We start from the raw sequence: 21,191 nt of genomic DNA, 5'->3' as shown, positions 1-21,191 counted from the left end.
TTTATATTTTTGAAAAAGATAACAAATAAATTATATGAAAATAAATAGAATTACAATAATTATATCAATAAAAATAATTTAATTTATTTCCTTCTTCAAAAATAGTCAACAAGTAAATATCAAAAGTCGGTAAAGAAGATTACTTTTACCCACAGGACCACATGTACAGTATTGCACTGATAGCACAAAATATTAATATTTCATAAAAATCGTCGTTTTTGACAATATTACAAGTACTTTTGTACATTATTTTTTCAATATTTATCTATTAAGGGGTTAGGGGTAGTCAGAGGCACGAAAAAATGAGAATTTTCAGTATTTTTTTTTGCTATTAAATAATTTTATTTTACAAAAGTAGTAATATGGTATTATTAAACAATGTTTTGACTTGAAGTCACGAAAATTTAAAAAAAAAAAAATTTTTATTTCCGAAGTTACAGCTGTTTGTGTTAACCCAGTTCCAAAAAAAGGTCCTTGCGGTGACAATCATAAGTCCTTGGAGATTAATCAGAAATCAATCGGATAAAAAAAATTAGTTTTATAAATAAATAATCCTGGGCCTGATCGAAGGATTTTTTTTTTTTTTCAAAAATTAACAAAATGGCGGCCTCAGGAAATTTTTGTCTAGATTTTTGGGAAAAAATCAACATTTAATTGGTCTTAAAAAATCGAAATTTTTCAAAAAAAAAAAAATCCTTCGATCAGGCCCGAGTTTATTATGTATTCTAAAAGCTGTATAAATTTCATTAAAATCGACTGAGCGGTTTTCGAGTTATAGTTGTCACCAGTTCAAAAAACATAGTTTTGAGAAAAACGCGTTTAGTTTCACACTAGATTTACGTACAAAAAAACGAATTATTAAATTACTTACACCGAGTCATCTATTCCTGGGCCATATTAATTTAGGTACTACTACATATACCCAAGTCTAAGTTCATCGATGACAATAGAACCCTAAAAGCCGATTTCTTGCAGCTGACACTAGCTGCAAGCGCTCGCGAGCGCTTTAAAAGGCCCGAGCTCTCTTTGTTATTTGTCGAATAACTTAAAAACGAATTATCGGATTAACTTGAAATTTTCAGAGATTATTTTTAAGATATTTTACTTAACGAAAATGCAAAAAAAAAAAATTTGATTTTTTGAAAATTCTGACTACCCCTAACCCCTTAATATCCATTTATGTAAATTTTCTGCAAGATTAATAGTCGTCTTTTTCTTTTTCAGACCTGAAAAACGTGTAACATAATTGGTTCAGAATTAATGAACAAACAATTTTAAAAAACGGGTTTAAAATATACTTTTAACCTTTAATTACCTGCATTGTTTGAATTGGAATATTATCCTTGTCATAATCTCGTAAATAATGCAAAAATTCAATATCATTGAGAATTCTTTTACTTGGACCCCAATAGTCTAAAATTATTCGACCACTTGATGGATCATTTAATCTATCAGGAGGAACATTTAACATAACACAAATTGCTGCCATTACAAGTTTAACACCCTGTGGAGGATTCTTCATTGATTTCACCAATGTTATGTCCGCAGGTTTTAATGTATTTAAGGCAGCTATAAAAATTAGATTTAAAAAATTTAATATAAATAGACAATCATTTTTTTTCTCTTCGATGAAAATACCTATTGCTTCCTCAAGAATTGGTAGAGCTTCAGCCAAATCTGTTTCACATTCTGCTTTCAAAGCTCCCGCTATTTTTGCTTGTTCATTTGCCACTATTTCATCATTCTTCACTAAAATTGTTGCCTCTTCAACAGCAATATTTTCACTCTCAATTTTTTGCATCGTTACTGTTGTCAATTTGGCTGAATTTTCAAGTTCGGGTCTTAAGGCAGAAAGAGTTTTTTTCATTTTTTCAATTTGTTGAGCAGCATAGTCCAATTTATCCAAACCATTCAGATAACGATCTCTGAAAAAAAATTATTTGACATATCAATTTTATAGAATTTTTATTTTTACAAATTTCTACCTGGCAAGTATAAGTTCTTCTTGTTTTAAATTCGTCAAATCTCTATAAGCCTTAATCAGATCCAAAAAAGCAGCAGAAGTGATGTAAGTTTTTCTTCCAGATGCTTCATAAAATCGATTACTAATATCTTTTGCGCAAATGTGAAAATATTTACAAGCAACAACGGCATTTGTTTTCACATTCTCATTGACATTTAAATCAGTAATAAATCTTACAGCAACTTGCTCCAATGCATCCTCAGGCCATATTTCAAACCAATCAATTGTACAACAATTAACTAAACTTGGATAAAGACGTAATCGCGTGCGAAATGATTCACCAACGGGACTAAAGCAAATCATAATGTGTAATTTTTCACGGCAACGATTTACAAAAAATCCAAGTACCGACATAATTGATATGTCCAAATTTCGATTTCCCCCTTGAGCCGCTAATCTTGTCATTTCTATTATTTCTTGTTTCTCTTCAATTGTAAATAGATTTGGTACTTCACCGGAATTTAAAAGACTATCAATGTCGTTGAGAAAAATTTCCTCTTTAATTTGACCTTCGGTGAAAAGAAAAACTAAATCTTTTCCAGTACCTCCGGAATTTTTTAAAATTTTCTTTAAATCATCTCGCCATTCATTAACACCATAGGCACTGCCTATTTCTGGTTGGAATAGTCCATAACCAGCCATACCTAAAATTGAAAAAAAAAAAAAAAATTGTATAAATTTCTTTATGTAAAAATAAATTGCGACCGGATCCATCACAAATCATGAAGGCATTCCGATGGTATATTGAGAATTAATTTTATAAAAAATAAAATGTGGGTTTCTACTTGAAAAATAAAGAAACACGTTTTTTTAAATTTTTGGAACGCATAAATAAGCCATAAAATTAATTTGTTAGAATTTTCATTTAACAGAATTTTATTACCTAGAATTTATTTTTTAACAAATTTTTATTAATTTGAATTATTATTTAAGGGGAGGGACAGGTGAAATTTCAACCTATTGTAATTAATGCTGTTTTTATGATTGTCAATTTTTTTTCTGGCAATATTGAATATTTAAAACTATAATATCTATACTATGGAAAATTAAGAAACGATTAATTCAATAATAATTTTTTCAATAAAACTAGAAATTTTCACAAAATAAAAATTTTAACTTCTGTCGCAATTTCTATTATTTTTCATTGAAGATTTTTTTTACGCTTTTTTCACGATTCTGAATAATTACTCGTATGGCAAAAAAAAAAAATTATTACCCCGAAACAATAGATCAATTATATTTGGTTTAAATTTCAATGTTTGGTTTAATTTTTAAAAAATTCAACATTTTGAACAATTTTTATTATTCTTTATAAACAATTTTTATGTAGGCTTTTTCATAATTCTGGATAATCAATGGTATGGATTTTGAAAAATGCTACCTAATATTTTCGAAAAATAAAATTTCTCAAATGCTCAAAAAATCTTCTTATTTTTAAATTTAATAATACATAATAATTTTAAATCCCAAATAATGCCAGAAAAAAATTGACAATCGACAGAAAGATTTTGTCACGAATTTTAAAATTAACCAATCATAATTTCGTAAATAACTTCAGATTATTTCATTTTTAAATTCTTAAAATTCTATAAAAAAAAATTTTTAATAGAAAATAAAAATTCGGCTATTAATAAATTCTAGGTAATGAAATTCTGTTAAATAAACATTCTAACAAATTAATTTTAGAGCTCATTCATGCGTCTCAAATTTTTATAATATTTTTTTGTATTTTTTATGAATATTTTATTTTAAGATTTTAGCAAGAAAAAAATAGTTTTCTCCAATTTTTTCTTAAAAAAAAAATTAAAAATAATTTTTAAAATGAAAATAGAATTAAAAATAATTTTATTTTGCTAAGAAACAAAAAAAATACCTGCTAACAATTTTGTCGTAAATAGTACGTATAAGTACTTGCAAACTCTGAAAATTTAAAGAGAAAAAAAGGTGGTTTTTACAGAAATATGTTTTTTTTTACTTTTTTCTAAAAAAACACATTTTAAAAATTATATAAGTTATGAGATTTAAAACAAAACAAAAATTGGAGAAAAATATTTTTTTAACAATCTTAAAATATCCGTAAAAATTACAAAAAAAAAGTAAGGAAATAATTCTATTATAATTTACATTAGACACATGAATTTCGCTTAAAAATCATTAGTTAAAATTTTCATTTTGAAGAATTTTTTTTCATTTAATTACTTTTTAGACGAATTTTCATTCCTCAATCTAATATTTGACAAAAATTTCTTTTTAAACTAATTTTTAGGTACCAAAATTTTGTTTGACAGAATTTTTATTTTAAAAAATTTCTCTTTATCCAACTGTTATTTTTAAAAAATGCTACTTTAACTGAATATTAATTTATCAGAATTCTCACTTAACAGAATTTTAAGTGATTCGAATTTTTAAATGCCAACATTTCCAATTCACCGAATCTTTATTTGTCTGAATTTGAATTTGCAAAAATTGTTATTTCATAAAATTCTTCGTCCTGAAATTTTTTTGTCAATTATTTGTTAAGTCATTTTCAATTTCGGAAAATTCAAAAAATGAAGATTCATTCAATTCAAAATTCTGGCATTTAAAAATTCTACTGACTTAAAATTATGTTAAATAAATAAAATAAAAAGTTTGGTAAAAAGAAATTTTATAAAATAAAAATTCTGTTAAAGAAAAATTCGGTACCTAAAAAATCTGTTGACTAAAAACTCGTTTAAAAAGAAATTATATATAAATTATAATTTAACTTATTTTATTGTGAACTTAATTCTCAATATACCATCGGACTGCCTGCATAATTTTTATAATTTTTAAATCAGAGTCAAACAACGTCAACAGTGAGTAAAAATTTTATAGATTTTTGAAAAAATAAAAGCAATTTTGAAAATCTGTAGCTCACAACGAACCAAAACAAAAAACACTTTAAACCATTTTAACAAATTTTTAAGAGCTTCAAGCACATAAATCATAGAAATAAAAAATAAATAAATAATTTGAGATTGATCCGTTCTTGTATATAGGTTTTTTTTTTTTAGAAAAAAAAAAAGTTACTAGCTGCAAGTCTTGTTAAAGATTGTCTACCAGAGCCTCCAACGCCTACCATCAATAAACTTCCATTAGGAATGGCAATAATTCGACAAATACGAGCAAGATGCTCAAGAGCATATCGAAACAAAACAATATTCATTTTATTTCTATGAGTATTATTATAATCCTCCAAACAAGAAAGTGCAACATTTTTATATTCTTCCATTGACACAATTTCCTCATATTTTCTCTCCTCCTGTATTGCATCGACATCCATAAAATTACCAAATATTAAACTTTTCATACTCTCTTCAGTTAATTGTCCATTAAATTTGGGTAAATCATCAAAGATATGATCAAATGTTTCTTTAAAAACATCAAAAACTGTTTCTTTAATATTCTTAAAAAGCCAAACACGATCATTAATATCAATGAGACGATCTCCAAAAACACGTAAAATCTCATGAACCCATAGTCGAATGAAAATTGTTTTTGTTTCAACTGACTCTTTTTTGATCATAGTGCATCCAGTGATGATACGGGAAAAATCTCTTAAATTAAAAAGATAATGTGATTTCGCTGGTGTTGGTCTTAGATCACTGATTGCACTGTTAAAAACTATTATTGTAGCATTGACAATACTATTTATTGTCATGAGAATATCAGTGGCAAATCCATTTCGTTTGAGGCCAATTAAAGCTACACTTGTAAATATTTTAAAAATACTTTCCTTCGAGAAATTGTTGATTGAATATAAATTAAAATGTCTCAAAAATCTGTGATATATTTCTTGTCGACTTCCACCCGGTGGTGCCATTGCACACATGAACATTATATCGTAAATTTGTATCATCAATGGTTCTTTCAAATCAAACCTATATAAATAAATTATCAAATTAATCATTTTAGATTGAAAAAAATGAGAAATTTATTGAAATTAGTTGCTAATTACACAGGCAGACAAAAAATAAAAAGCTGTTTGGCCGAGACACTATACTAGTCTATTTTCATGTATTTTTCACGCTGAATCCGAATCCGAAGTCAGAATTATTAGATTGGCTTTTATTTTTGAGATAAATTCAAAAAACTGCTCAGAAAGAAAAATAAAATCAAAAAGTTAAAAAATTTTTGAATGTCACTGCGATAGTGTAATCCTATGTAATATTTGTCGCTGAATCGGAATCCAAAGTCAGAATTGTTAGATTCGCTAAAATTTTTGAGATAATTGCAAAAAAACGCAAGTAACAAAAAACTCAAAATACTTAAAATTAGTTTTTTGGAATTATCATCAAAATTTGAGCCAATTTGTCAATTCTGACTTCGAATTCGGATTCAGCGTGAAAAAATACATAAAAATGCACTATCGTAGTGTTTCGGCAAAAAAAATTATCTGTGCCCCTAATTCAGAATTTTTATCAGTTTATCGCAATTTTAGCTCAAAGAAATTTTTTTTTGCCGAAACACTACGATAGTGCATTTTATGTATTTTTTCACGCTGAATCTGAATTCGAAGTCAGAATTGACAAATTGGCTCAAATTTTGAAGATAATTCCAAAAAAACTGATTTTGAGTATTTTGAGTTTTTTGTTACTTGCGTTTTTTTGCAATTATCTCAAAAATTTAAGCGAATCTAACAATTCTGACTGTGGACTCGGATTCAGCGACAAAAAATACATGGAATTACACTATCGCAGTGATATTCAAAAATTTTTTAACTTTTTGATTTGATTTTTCTTTCTGAGCAGTTTTTTGAGTTTATCTCAAAAATATAAGCCAATCTGATAATTCTGACTTCGGATTCGGATTCAGCGTGAAAAAATACATGAAAATAGACTAGTGTAGTGTCTCGGCCAAACCACATTTTACTTTTTGTGTTCCTGTGTTATTATGATTATGATGTTAGTTTTTCGTAATTAAAAATAGCGGATCCAATATGGCGGAGAATTTTTTAAAAATTGATCGAATTTTAAAATTTGTACACTTTTTGCTGCCATTATGGAAACGCCATTTTGAATTTGGGAAAAATCATTTCTGATCTCATTTGTACTCTATCTCTTTCACTAAAATTATTTTTTTCAACTCGCATTTACACTTAGTTTTACTAAAAATTTTATCCAATTATAATAAAAAATTAAAAAAAAATAAAATCGCTACTGACTTCATTTTATTAATTTCTTTAATAAGATTAATTCTATACAAATATTATCAGGAAAATTTATTTCGAATATTTCAAAATCGAACTAATTGTAAAACAAATTTTCAAAATTTTATTTAAGTAGGACAAATTTCTAAAAAAAAATTCTTAAAGTTCCATTTTTTATAATTCTTTCAAGTCTAATTTTTAGCAATTTATTCGAATTAAAAATTTTGTCATGGTTTTTAGTTTTTATGGTCAAAAAAAATTTCAGGCAATACTTAATCAAGTTTTACAGATTTTTATAAAAAAAAAATTTTTTTAAATAATAATTTTGGAAGAATTAAAGTTGAAATTTTTAGAAATAATTGAATTTTAAAAGATTTTTTGTTAATTTTCAGACAATAATTAAATTTTACAGAACTAAAAATAATTTATCATATAATTTTAGATAACATTTTTTAAAAGTAATTAAATTTTCAAAGAGTTACAATTTAGATTTTTGAAATTAATTGAACTTCAAGTGGATTTTAATTTAAAATTTTTTTGATGATTTCTGTTACTAAAAAATTTATTTAGAAATTGCAGAAATTGCAGATTTTGCAAATAATTAAATTTCAAGTGATTTTGAATTAAAAATTTTTGGTACCTACTTTTATTTGACACAATTATTTTAAAATTATAAGCAATTATTAAATTTTTTTAAAAGTTTTAATTGAAAAATAATTTAAGATTATTGAATTTGTGAAGAATTTCATTAAAATTAAATGAAAATAATTAATTTAGTGAAGAATTTTTGTTAAAAATTTGTTAAATAATTGAAATATAGAAGATCTGCATTATATACTAAAAAAAAAGTATTTTGTTTAAAATAAAAAAAAATGTAAAAAAAGTCGTATAATCCGAGGCCTGGACATTTGTTAAAAATAATTAAATTTTAGAAAGTTAAATTAAAGTTTTTGAAATTAATTGCGAACTTGAAGTGATTTTTAATTTAAATTTTTGATGATTTCTTTTGCTGAAAAATGTAATAGAAATTGCTGAGAAAAATTGAATTAAAAAATATTTTTCAATTCAAAAATGCTTTCACATAATAGGATTATCGAAGAATATTATAAAAATCATTAAAAATAATTGAATTTCGGAAGAGTTATCATTGAAAATATTAAATTTCAAAAAGTTGTAAATGGAAAACTTTACAAATAATTGAATTTTAAAAGGTTTTAAAGTGAAATTTTTAGTAATTTTATTTGTTTTTTTTTTAAATTGTAAAGAATTGTTCAGTTTCATAAAATGTTTAATTGAAAAATAATTTAAAATAATTGAATTTGTGAAGAATTTCATTAAAATTATTAAAAATAATTAATTTAGAAAAAAATTTTAGTTAAAAATTTGTCGAATAATTGAAATAAAGAAGAGCTGAAGAAGATCTGCATTGTATGCTAAAGAAGGCGTATTTTGTTTAAATTTTTTTTTTTAAATGTTAAAAAAAGTCGAAAAAAGTCGTATTTTTGAAAAAAAAAGTTTATCAAAAGTTGAAAAAGTCCGAAGCCTGAAACTTGTCAAATAATTCTACTATATAGTAATAATTACCATTGTTCATGATCAAAAAATTGTCTCAACAATTCAATTGGTGGTTGAGCGCCATAAACTTCTTTACTTGGCATATTAACATCATCAATAAAAACCAAACAATGCGTTCCTCCCATTGGTCCATAGTGACCTTTTCTTCTTTTAAAAAGTTTTGAAATCACCAATTCCTGCGTTTGAGCAGCAGTTGTTTTTGGCGTAAATGTAATAAAATTCGAAGCATATTTCTCCTCTTCCAATTTATTCATCATTAAATTTTGAATATAAAAAGTTTTTCCCGTTCCAGTTTCGCCATACAAAAGAAATCTCTTTTTACACTTTATATGTCGCAAAAATAAATTCTGATATTTCATTGTATCAATAGTTGGAATCATCATTTGACCGATACTTTCAGTTTCAATAAATTTCTCAACTTTCGCCAAATCTCCATAATTTTTCCACGCTCCCTTTCCTTTAAAAATAAAATAATTATCGTGAATCAATCCATCATTTGGCATTGAAATTAATGTTTCCACTATTTTTGCAGGCGGTTGTTCATTTCTCCAGAAATTTAAAAAATATTCATTAAAAGCATCTCGTGAATCCAAATCCAATGTTCCACCAATTCCCCAAACTATTGCCAATAATGTTGAAGCTTGAATCCAAGAAACAATGTAATCCTCATATTCATGTTGTGCTTCATCAATTGCATCATTCATGTACATTTCAAGTAAATTTAGAGTCGACATCACTTGATTAATTTGACCAGCTGTTACTGTGAGACGGCATTTTTTACGAACAAATTCTAAACAAGGATCAATGAGCCATTCAAAAATTTCATTTAAAAGATCTTCATTTCCCACCTTCCAACGCAAATCAATATTATTGATCCAAGATTTTGCATAAGGTCGCCATCCTAAAATATGTGGTTCCATGTAAATCATTCCACATCGCGAAACAGTGGCAGGTGATGCCTGAAGAAGATCCATTGCCTCAAATATCATTGACATTACATTTGTCATTTGCATAACTTCACCCGATGTGAGGCACAATTTTTTATTATCATCGAGAACTGTATTTAAATTTTCAATCCAAACAGCATCGACGGGTCCATCAAAAATTAACCATTTTCTATCAGCACTCTCATCCGAGCAATAATCACGAAAAGCCACAGCACAAATTCCATCAGTCCATTCCGAAGATACAGCATCAAATTGTCCATAAAGTTGACCCATTGTAATTGCTTTTGGATTGATTGTGAAAAATTTTGTTCTCGCACCATTCTCATCACCCCATTCATGCATCAATGTCAAACTATCAGCAAGAGTACGCAAACAAGTTGTTTTTCCACCACAAGGTTCGCCTACCAACATAAAACCATGTCTAACAATCATCATTTCAAAAATTTGAATAATTTTCAACAAAAAACCATCGACTGGTTGTAAATTTTTTCTCTCCATCACTAATCTAATGGCCTTTAAAAATATTTCATAATCAGGCGCCGGTAATTTTGTCTCGGGAAAAAGATCAGTTATTATCCCATCAAATAGTGGAACATCATGATCAAGAAATTTCGGTAAATTAACATCAATAATTGATCTCAACATAAGAATCATTTCATTTTCATTGGGATATTTTAATTTCATATTTTGTGCTGCTGTTAAAACTGTTTTCACCGCTCTCATTCCATAATCATAATGTGATTGTGAAGAAAGTTGCTCCGAGCAGAGTTTATAAGTTGTGACAATTTTCACCGATAAAACTCTTGCATTTGTAAATCCCGAAGAGTAGAGAAATATTTCGCCAATCATTGCATAGTCGGGTACCATCATTGCAACAGTTCTAAAGAGAACTTTCAAATTATCAGGAAGTTCAGATCTTCCAGCGTAACCTGGATTCATTGTAATGCAAACATAAACGGCAGGATTCAATGTCAGTTCGGTGCCTTCGAATAGAAATTTTTCAAAATTTCCCCGAACTGCTTGTATGATACAAAGAATTTGTTGTGCCACAACTGACAATACTTCGAGTTCAATTCGATTGAATTCATCGAAACAGGCCCATGCGCCACAAGATGCGAGACCCTTGAAGAATTTTCCCATATTTTTATAATCAAGACCCTCGGAACAATTGAAAACAACACATTGAATTGCAAGTGCTCTCGCGAGATCTTTTACTGATTCAGTTTTTCCCGTTCCTGCTGGACCTTCAGGGGCTCCATTCAAATGCAATGAATAGGCTCCAATTAATGTGCGATAGCATCTAAAAAAAAATTAATTAAAAAATTTTGTTAATTAACAAATTTTTATTGTCTCAATTATATTTTTTCTAAATATAAAAGGGGTGACTCATACGACTTGAAAATAGAGAAAACGACACGATTTTTTATGAAAACGGATCAGTGAAATTTTAATACATCGAAATTAATGTTGTTTAGGGTTGTTAATTTTTTTTTCTGACAATATTGAGTAATTAAAATTATAATATATGAAAAATTAAAAAACAATTCATTTGTTAATATATTTTCAAATAAAACTAAAAATTCTCGAAAATTAAAATTTTGAACTTCTCTCACAGTCCACGGTGTGCCAGAAGGTGGTTTAAATAAAAATGAATTGGCACTTAAAAATTCTTTTTGATTATGATTCTTAGATGAATAAAAAACATTTATCAATAATTCTTAAAATCAGTTTACGTGCCCGATTTAAATAAAATTGAGTTTTTATATAAAAACAGTGTTTTATGGGGAATCAGAATTTATTTAATCTTATAAATACTGCAATAAATGATAAAATAATTACTTATTTTCAATTTTTATATAAATAATTAAATTGCTGTGGTGTTTGTGTCCGATTTTAAAAAATTAAATTATAATGTTAAAAGAACGATTTTAAGAGTGACAAAATTTATTTAAGAGAGTCGAATGGTCTCTGAAATTTTTTGGCAAGAAGAGACCTTTAATTATCGCTCTATAAAAATGGCACTAAACGTGAAAATGATAAACATTGATTTTAAAATACTTTCTTCTCGAAAGACGGACACTTTTTACAAAAGCAGCTAGAGATCGTTATCTTATATAAATTTCCTAAATCCGAAAGATTATACGAATCCATACAAAAACATGATTGCAAAACGAAAAGTAATATAAAGACAGGTACATTACCTCCTGTCGCCGTCAGATGGCAGCAGCATGCAGGGCGCACAAAGTCGCAGCTGTTATTAGATTACTTTTCTACTTTTTGTTTTGCAACCATGTTTTTCTATGGATTCGTACAGTCTTTTGGATTTAGGAAATTTATAAGATGAGGATTTTGGCTGATTTTGTTAAAAGTGTTCGTGTTTCGAGAAAAAAGTATTTTTAAATCAATACTATTTCACGTTCAGAGCGATAATTAAAGCTCTCTTCTTGACAAAGAATTTCAGATACCGTTCGACACTCTTAATGCATAAATATAAAAACGAAACAAGAAAATAACTTCATTGTTAATAAATTTATATGAACCCAAATCTAAAACATCTATTATCTATACGCATACAAGTATACATTAAATAAATTCTGGTTCCTCATAAAATACTATTTTTAAATATTTAAAACTCAATTTGTTTTAAATTGGGCACGTAAGCTGATTTTAAAACCCATTGAGAAAAGTTTTTTATTCATCTTAGAACCATAATCAAAAAGAATTTTTAAGTGCCAATTCATTTTTATTTAAACCTCCTTCTGGCGCACCGTGAGTCTCTTTCATTTTTCATTGCCGATTTTTATTTACAGGCTTTTTTCATGATTTTAAACAATCAAGCGTATGGATTTTGAGAAATTTTAATTTTTTGAGAAAATGAAAATTTTGAAAAACAAAAAAAATTTATAAAATTGTTAAAAATTACTTTTATATTTTTCATAGTGAAATGTGATTTTAGGTTCTGAAAAAATGCAAAAAAAAAAAATTGTTTACTCCTAAACAAGGTTATTTTTGATTGATTTCAATTTTACAAGTGGTTATTTAAAAAAAATTCAACTTCTTCCACAATTTTGATTTCATTTTTCATCGATAAATTTTGTTATACGTTTTTTTTTCATGATTTTGGACAATCAACCGTATGAATTCTAAAAAATTTTAATTTTTGGAAAAAAAATCAAATTTCCAAAATGGACAAAAATAAATTTTAAAAAATTTTAAAATAATATATAATAATTTTAGATTCTAAATAATATGTCAAAAAAAAAATTACATTTTAACAACATTAATCTCGAATAGCTGAAATTTAAATGATCCCTCCCCTTAAATTAAAACTTGTATATAATTAATTGAAATAGATTTTTACTGTACAATGACGTTAAAAGTTTTTTTGAAAAAATTAAAATTTGACCCAGAACTGTGAAATCAAATTTTTTTGGAGAAATTATTTTATAATAAAATTTGAAGTTAAAAAAAAAAAATAGTATCCAGATTTATTAAAATCATTTCAAACTATTTAGTTATCACAATTTTTGATCAAATTTCGATTTTTACAAAAAAAAAAAAAAAAATATTTACGTTACAATAATTCACAAATTTAGAACAATGTAGCAAATGTGTTTTTTTTATAAAAGGCAGGAAAATTTCTGTTAAAATTTTTCTTACAAATTAAATTTCAAGGATAAGACATTCTAACTTTTTGTTTTGATTAATTTATCTGATTCTTTTCTTTAAAAACCTAAATTTTTTGAAAAGTTTATCCCATATTTTAAAATCAACAAATTTTTAATTTCATTTCCACTATTCATTATAACAATATAAAATTCAATAACTTAAAAAATTCCAGAATATTAAAATATTTAGGTATTAAAATTTACGCTGTTCAAGGATACTAATTTATTTTTTAAATTTATTTTCTTTAAATGTATTAAAAAAATTCTATTGTTGTAAAGTTCAATTATTTTGTAATTTAATTATAATTAATTTATCTTTTCAAATAGTATAATAATTTTTATGTTCAATTTTTTTTTTTTGCAAAATTTAATAATTATCTTATTAATTTTTGAAAGAATTTAAGTTACATAATTAAATGTCTAAATGGTCTGAATCTTGAAATTTGTTTGAAACCCGGGAAAAAATTGTAAAAAAAAGAAGAATTTTATTCATAAATTTTAATGGACACCCTGCTATAAATATTTGATTTTTTTAAAAACCTGTCTGTTAATGGAGTTATCACCAAACGGGGACAATTTCCCAAATATTCATAAGCATATGAAACAGTTGCATTTATAATTCTCACAAAAACATCGTCTTCCCAATAATATCGTAATTGTGCTAACCATTCAAAATCTGTTTCGCTTGTCACATTTTTGTCAATCAATAATTTTACCACATCATAAGCGTGCACATCGATTGTTATTAAAGCGTTTAGAGTTGTTCTATTTTGCTTCGATAAACGTCCTAGAAAAATTTTCATATACAATTTTCTATTTTATCTTTATTTTTACTAGCGATGTATTATTACAAATTCATTGAAATCTGAATAAATATTATTAAAATTAAAATTAATAAATTTTAATTAATAAATTAATTAAATTAATAATAAATAAATAATTAAATAAATTAAAATCGACATTAAGAAATTATTTTTAAAAATAATTTCAATGAAATTGCCTAACAACCAATAAATTATTAAAAAGTCTTGAAACGAACATAACCTTTAAATTCAAGTCATTTTTGGCGGAAACTCCACTTTCACTTGCGGCTATATTGAAAGTCTTGAAATTTACATAACCTTAAAATTCATGTCATTTTTGGCGGGAAATACAGAGAGAGATGAGGGAGGGGAGGGGACTTGCGGCTATATTCAGAGTCTTAAAACGAACATAACCTCAAAATTTAGGTCATTTTTGACGGAGAAGGGGAAATGAGAGGAGGGAGGGGGACTTGCGGCTATATTCAGAGTCTTGAAACGAACATAACCTCAAAATTTAGGTCATTTTTGACGGAGGAGGGGAAATATGAGGAGGGAGGGGGACTTGCGGCTAAATTCAGAGCCTTGAAACGAACATAACCTCAAAATTTAGGAGGGGGGACTCCCCCCTCCTAGGTCAAGAATTCTTGAAACAGCGGCGGCGATATCTTTTTGTAAATATAGGAAGATTATATTATATTATATTATATTATATTATTATACCCTTTTTTGGGATGAAAATGCAAAATAACCCTTTTTCGGGTTAAAAAATTGAAAAAATTGTTTATAAGTAACTTTTTAAAAATAGAGTAATTTTAAAAGTATATATTCAAAAAATTCGTAAAAAATCGCACAAAATTGCAAGATAACCCTTTTTTTGGGATGAAAATGCAACATAACTCTTTTTCGGGTTAAAAAATTGAAAAAACATGTTACAAAAAAAAAAATTATGTAAGATTTTCTAAAAGCATATGGCAAAGTATTTTCATTTATTTGAAAATAAGTGAAAATTGATTTTCCAAGGACGGTGTCGAGGTCACGGTGTCGGTGTCGCTTTTGGAAATTTGTTAACTTAATATAATAAAAGATTTTATGATAGAATAATTTAATAGTATTTTATTTTTTACTACTTTTGTATTAATTTTTCTAATAATATAAAATATTTCAGTATCCAATATTACCTTTTACCAGATTTACCATATCAAAAATCTGTTTCTTCAATTTATCATAGAGTGATCCCAAAACAGATTTCATGTGTGTAATCAAACAATTTTGAACGTCAATGCACCAATATATTTGTGAAACACAGAGAACAACCATTCCAGGCCAAAGTAAAACCCATGAAACTCTTTCGTTTATTTCATAGTCTCGATAGCTCATTAGCACTTCGTGTCTTATTGACTTCACCATTTGTTCTTCCACCTAATTAGTAACAACTTTTCAAGATAGTAATTTTCTATTTAAGAGAAATTCAAATAATTTTACTCCAAAAAAATTAATACCTGCACAAGCCATTTTTCAACGCAACCTCGAGCTGCTGTTGTTGAAATAATATTTTCCAATTTAACTTCTTCTCTATCGTCACTAAACATTGAGAAAATTTCTAAATTCTCGTTGAAGCTGTAAATAAAAATAAGTTAGAAATTAACATTTTTCAGAATATTTTTAAGCAAAAAAAATATTCATTTAATTTATTTATTGCTTCCTCGTGGAGAAAGTATTATAATATACAAATTTTTATTTATTTAATTTAATTCTTTTCTTTTATTTCTTTAATTTTTTTATTTAAATTTCATTTTTCTAAAGTATAGACTACCCAAGTTTGGCAATTCCTTCGAAGCATTTTTTCAAATGAGGTTGCACACGAAGGGGATCTTTTGTTTCAGAGAGAATCTCCAACATATCATCGTTACTAAGGAAAAAGAAACGAGGGAAATAAAGTCTCTTTTTTTCGAGATAATTCACAACACCTTCGTGTACTCTTTCCATTATTTCATTGGCGTCTTTCATACTTTCATAGAGACCCAACTAAAAAGTTGATAAATAAATTTTTTTTACATCTGAAATAACTAAAAGCAAAAATATCTAAACTAGGTATACGGAAAAACTTTGTGCAAGAATCATTCCTAAATTTGTTCAGGAACTGAGGATATGAGAATAATTTAAGAAATCTTATTTATATTTTCTTTGAAAAATTCTAAGCAGTATTTCTATAAGAATTGTAGAGAAATTCAAGACAACTTCCTAAACTCACTACAGAAAGTCTTGAACTTGTTTTAGAATAAATTTTTACGTTTGCGAGAAAATAAATTTACTCTGGAAGGACTCGATCCCACGTCCTCGAGAGTCCAAAAACTCCGCTTTACATCTCTCAGCTACCTTAGCAGCTTATGGTATTATGCATTGGAAACGTATTTGACGCAACCATTCCCTGCCTAGTGCTTGGTTACTGTACTGTGTCTTCTAAAACAGTTCAAGAAACTTTCAACGCCCAGTGACTGAGATATTCCGATCGCGGCATTAACAAGAAGTCTTCCAATGTCATAATAAAAATACAAATATTTTCTTGAATGATTTTTGTATTTTTCTGTAAATTTTGCAGAATTTTTCTCATATTCTCAGTTCCTGAACAAATTCAGGAATGATTCTTGAATAAAGTTTTTCCGTGTAGGTATATGTAAATAAAAATTTAATTAGAATAAAAAAAAGATTGTAAATTATTACGAACAGAGCCTGCAGTGTTTTTAACTCTTGGCTCTCTGAAAACTTGATTCATTGCTTTACGAAACATTGAATCCACTTCGGAAAACAAAATTCCTTCCTCAGGTAATTGAGCAACAATATCTTTACTTGAGAAAATAGGCAAAAGATACATCCATTGAACTTGCACCTTAAATAATAAATTTATTAGTATCAGGTTTCACAGAAAGTCACCCTTACCTTATTTTTTTTCATTTTCTAACGTTTACCTATAAGGGGCCATCCATAAATTACGTTGCGCTTGAAGGGGAGGGGGGAGGGTCAAGAATTTGTAACATTCAATAGAAAAAATGGCGCTAATGTATGCAAAATGTGCAACATGGGGGAGGGGAGGAGTCGAAAATGGTGAAAAATAGTGCAACGTTATTTATGGATGGCCCCATATTTCGTCCCCTTATTTCTAATTAAATCTTAATCAGCTGAAATAACAATCAATTCAAAAATTAAATATACTCAAAATTTTAATCGAAAAAAATTCTAAATAGTCCAAATTATAATCAATCTAAATTTTTGGTTCAAATTTTTTTTCGTCCTATACGAAAAAAAGGTTGATAATTTTTTCGAATTTTTTTTCTAAAACTATTAATGAGATTTATTTATTTATTTAACAATTTATGGGGTATTGAACCTTTGATATGAATTTTTGAAAATTGTAAATTTTTGACGATTTTTTTTTTTGAATCCTCTCTTGAAAATTTATCAATTTAAGAAATTTTTTTAAAATTACATGTTTTTAACCCTTTGAAGCATACATTTTTCTTTAACAGGAATTTATCTTTGAAGTGCATTATAGGGGGTTTTAAGGGTCGCTGATTACGAATCCGAAGCCAGATTTTAAAAATTTTCAAAATTCAAAATGGCGGATCCAATATGACGGACATTTTTTTTTAAATTTATCATATCCGCTCGAAACTGGTTACTTAGGGGTTTTCGGGGTCGCTGATTACGAATCCGATGTCAGTTTTTCAAAATTCAAAATAGCGGATCCAATATAGCGGACAATTTTGTTAAAATTGATCAAATTGATCACAGACACACACACACACACAAGCGCCATTTTGAATTATAAAAATCCAAAGTCATATTCATAAACAGCGACATCAAAAACACCGTAGTAACAAGTTTCAAGCAAATCCGATCAATTTTTCATTTTGTCATCCGCCATTTTGAATTTTGAAAGTCCAACGTCATATTTGTAATCAGCGACCTCAAAAACCCCCGAATAACAAGTTTTAATCAAATCCGATCGAATCTTCATTTTGTCATCCGCCATATTGGATCCGCCATTTTGAATTTTGAAAATCTGATGCCAGATTCGTAATCAGCGACCCCGAAAACTTTATAGACATTATTGTTAGGTTATTTCCTATTTTTGTTTAGTCACAATTACATTTATTGTAAAAAAACGCTATTTTTAAACTTAATTTGTTTATAACATTTATTTTATTTATAAAAAACACTTTTTTAATGTAGTTATATTGCAATAGATATTCTAAAATACATTTTAAATACATTTTGTTACTGAAAAGTGTAAAATAGTGGCTGAAGTATTCAAAAAAGTGCAAGAAAAAAGGTGACACTCACAATCAGGAGTGTCACTATGCCGCAAAGGATTAAGTGAATTTTTGGAAATTTTAATGCAAAAAATGACCGAGAAAGAAATTAACTCAATTTTTGCAATTTAAAGATAAAGATCTTATTTTTGAAACTGTTTATATCCTTCGATTTATTTTGAAAATCTTTTTAAAAAATACTACCTTTCACAAAAATTTTGAACCGAATCACGTCGTAGACAAACGATTTTTTAATTTATTCAAAATTTTGTAACATTTTCAAAATTTTAAAAGTTGTAGATCATTATTTTTTTTTTTAAATTAAAAGTTTTTTTTTAAATTTTAACATTTTACCATGAAAATAAAATTTTAAAAAAGTGTATAGAATAAAAAAAAGTAATTCCAACTTTTTAAACAAAAATCCTAAATTTTAGTAAAAAGAAGTAGTTTTTTTGTAAATTTAAAAAAAAATCGAAGATTTCAAACATTTTTAAAAATAAGTTCTCAAACTTTAAATTGCAAAAAAATTTAATCAATTCTTTTTCAGTCATTTTTTGCATCTTTTTGAAAAGTTAATATTTATTATTATTATTATTAATTTATTAATCCCTATTCATTCATAATTTTTATATTAATAATAAATATTAATAAAATAATTTTCACGTTTGATTTAATAATTTTTATAAATTATTTTAAATGTATCAAAAGAAGTTTTTAAAAATTTTTATTTATTTAAAATGAAACCTAGGTAATTATAATTTAAATATTTTAAGAATTATTTTTACTTAAATTTTAATTTGCCAAACTTAGTTGAAAAAACGATAATTTTTTAAAGAAAAAAAGAAAAATTTGTATTGTGTATTTTTTTTTAAATTCACACACCTTTGTCCATTCTTCAATAGTCCTTTGCATTCTCAAAAGCAATTCATAAAAAGCTTTGACTTCATCTTCGATTGGTTTTACAAAAGCCGATCCTCTCATTGCTTGAACTTTAACAATATGCTCCTCCAATAAGGCAATAATGTCATCTAATTGTGTAAGAATATTAACACCTGAATCTTTGAATGGCATTGTGGTAAAAATTACATCATCCCATTCATGAATCATTTTTGAAAGAAGTTGCTGTAAAACAAGCTCTTTTGTTGCACTGGTGCTAAAAATATCGTATCTACAAAAAGAATTTTCAATCTATATTATTTATATTAATCAATTTGTCAAAATTTAATAAATAATTAAAAACTAATTTCATTCAATCGTAATTTATATGTTGTTTAGGGGTGCCAATTTATTTTCCGATATTATTAAGAATTTAAAATTATGTTACAGGGTTATTCCATTATATTTTACCTAAAGTCGCGTTGTGGCCTATTTTTAGAAAAATCTGATATTTCGAATTAATAACTTTTAATATCTGTACAATTCATTTTTGACAATTATTTTATGAATTTTTTTTTATTTACGTAAAATTTAAACTTTATATAGGGGAGAGTGACAAACAGTGGGACAGTTTAAACAGTAGGACACTTTAATTTTCTGAAAAACTACTTAAAGAAACTCGACCAAAATTTAAATGTAAACCATGTTTATGACAACACACTATCTCCAACAATTTTAGAAACATTGATTCATTATTTACAAAGAAAATTGAAAAAAACTGTTTTTGACGTACCAGAGTAATTTTTTTCTTGAAATACAATGCTGATTTTTCGTTTAATTATGTTTTTAAGTATAATATACAATAATTTAAAATATTTTTAAATTTAACAAACAATTTTTATTTAAATAATTTCTTGCGATTGCTTAATTTAAACAGTGGGACATTAAACACTGGGACAGGCAAAAATTTAAGTTTATGAAACGTGGATTTTGGCAACACTGATTATAAGTTGTGTCAGCAATACGCATGCGCATTTATACTTACACAGCGACTAAAAATGTGATTTTTTAATGCTAAAAAACAATAAAAAATTCAAAATTTATAATTAATAATTATTACAATTATTGTTCGACAACATTTAAAAAGTAACACTTGATAAGAGAACGACTATTCAAATTTTCCTCCAAATTGTTTTTAGGTTATGACCAAATTATGACGTATCTTCAACAGTACTGTAAAGTACGTGAAAACAGTGTTGCCAAGTTAGTGGTTTTCCCACTAAATTTAGTAAGATTTTGGTCCTTCAGTAACATTTTTAGTAGGAGAAATATTTTAGTAGGAAATTTAGTATCTTTTTTTTTCTTTATTGGTTTTTTTAATGTTTTTACCTAAATGTAATTTTTTCTACGTAAATTGTATCTGAAGTATTAAAAGTGTGGTCACTAAGTTTAATCTATTTAAGTGAATTTAATTTAACTTAATTTTAATTAAGTAAAAATTTAAATGAAATTTTCAGGAAATGTTCGTCGCGAAAATTGACTGAACATTTAAATTAAATATCCATTAAAAATTTATAGCGAAAGTTAAGTGAAAATGTAATTTAAATATTCAGTCAATTTTTGTGACGAACATTTCCTGAAAATTTAAATTAAATTTTCAGGAAATGTTGGACGGAAATATCTGTAAAAAATACAAAAATAATATTTAAGAAGTATTAATATTATTATTATTATTATTATTATTAATATTATTATTATTATTATTATTATTATTATTATTATTATTATTATTAATAATAATAATAATAATTAAAAAATT

The 21,191-nt window shown here is 26.3% G+C and overlaps 1 protein-coding gene and 1 long non-coding RNA gene across 2 annotated transcripts in view; one reads left to right on the top strand and one right to left on the bottom strand.

Annotated features, from left to right (window-relative positions):
* LOC127285551 (uncharacterized) overlaps positions 1–21,191 on the top strand; it is a 182,397-nt gene that overhangs the window by 98,097 nt on the left and 63,109 nt on the right. The window lies entirely within an intron of this gene.
* The window catches only part of LOC127285376 (dynein axonemal heavy chain 12), a 46,907-nt gene that overhangs the window by 13,474 nt on the left and 12,242 nt on the right, over positions 1–21,191 (bottom strand). Inside the window, exons 11-21 of the mRNA XM_051311359.1 lie at positions 19,379–19,664; positions 16,912–17,073; positions 16,000–16,211; positions 15,686–15,803; positions 15,365–15,605; positions 13,924–14,170; positions 8,778–11,015; positions 5,075–5,925; positions 1,986–2,667; positions 1,639–1,925; positions 1,316–1,569 (exon numbers count right to left, since the gene is read on the bottom strand). Of these exons, the coding sequence (XP_051167316.1) occupies positions 1,316–1,569; positions 1,639–1,925; positions 1,986–2,667; positions 5,075–5,925; positions 8,778–11,015; positions 13,924–14,170; positions 15,365–15,605; positions 15,686–15,803; positions 16,000–16,211; positions 16,912–17,073; positions 19,379–19,664 (5,578 nt within the window). The remainder of the gene's footprint in view (positions 1–1,315; positions 1,570–1,638; positions 1,926–1,985; positions 2,668–5,074; positions 5,926–8,777; positions 11,016–13,923; positions 14,171–15,364; positions 15,606–15,685; positions 15,804–15,999; positions 16,212–16,911; positions 17,074–19,378; positions 19,665–21,191) is intronic.

Source organism: Leptopilina boulardi, unplaced genomic scaffold (assembly GCF_019393585.1).
Source record: "Leptopilina boulardi isolate dan_hultmark-lab unplaced genomic scaffold, ZJU_Lbou_2.1 LbouV2_121, whole genome shotgun sequence".
Taxonomy (NCBI): domain Eukaryota; kingdom Metazoa; phylum Arthropoda; class Insecta; order Hymenoptera; family Figitidae; genus Leptopilina; species Leptopilina boulardi.
The sequence above is the reverse complement of the archived record's forward strand: the minus strand, read 5'-3'. Positions and strand labels throughout refer to the sequence as shown.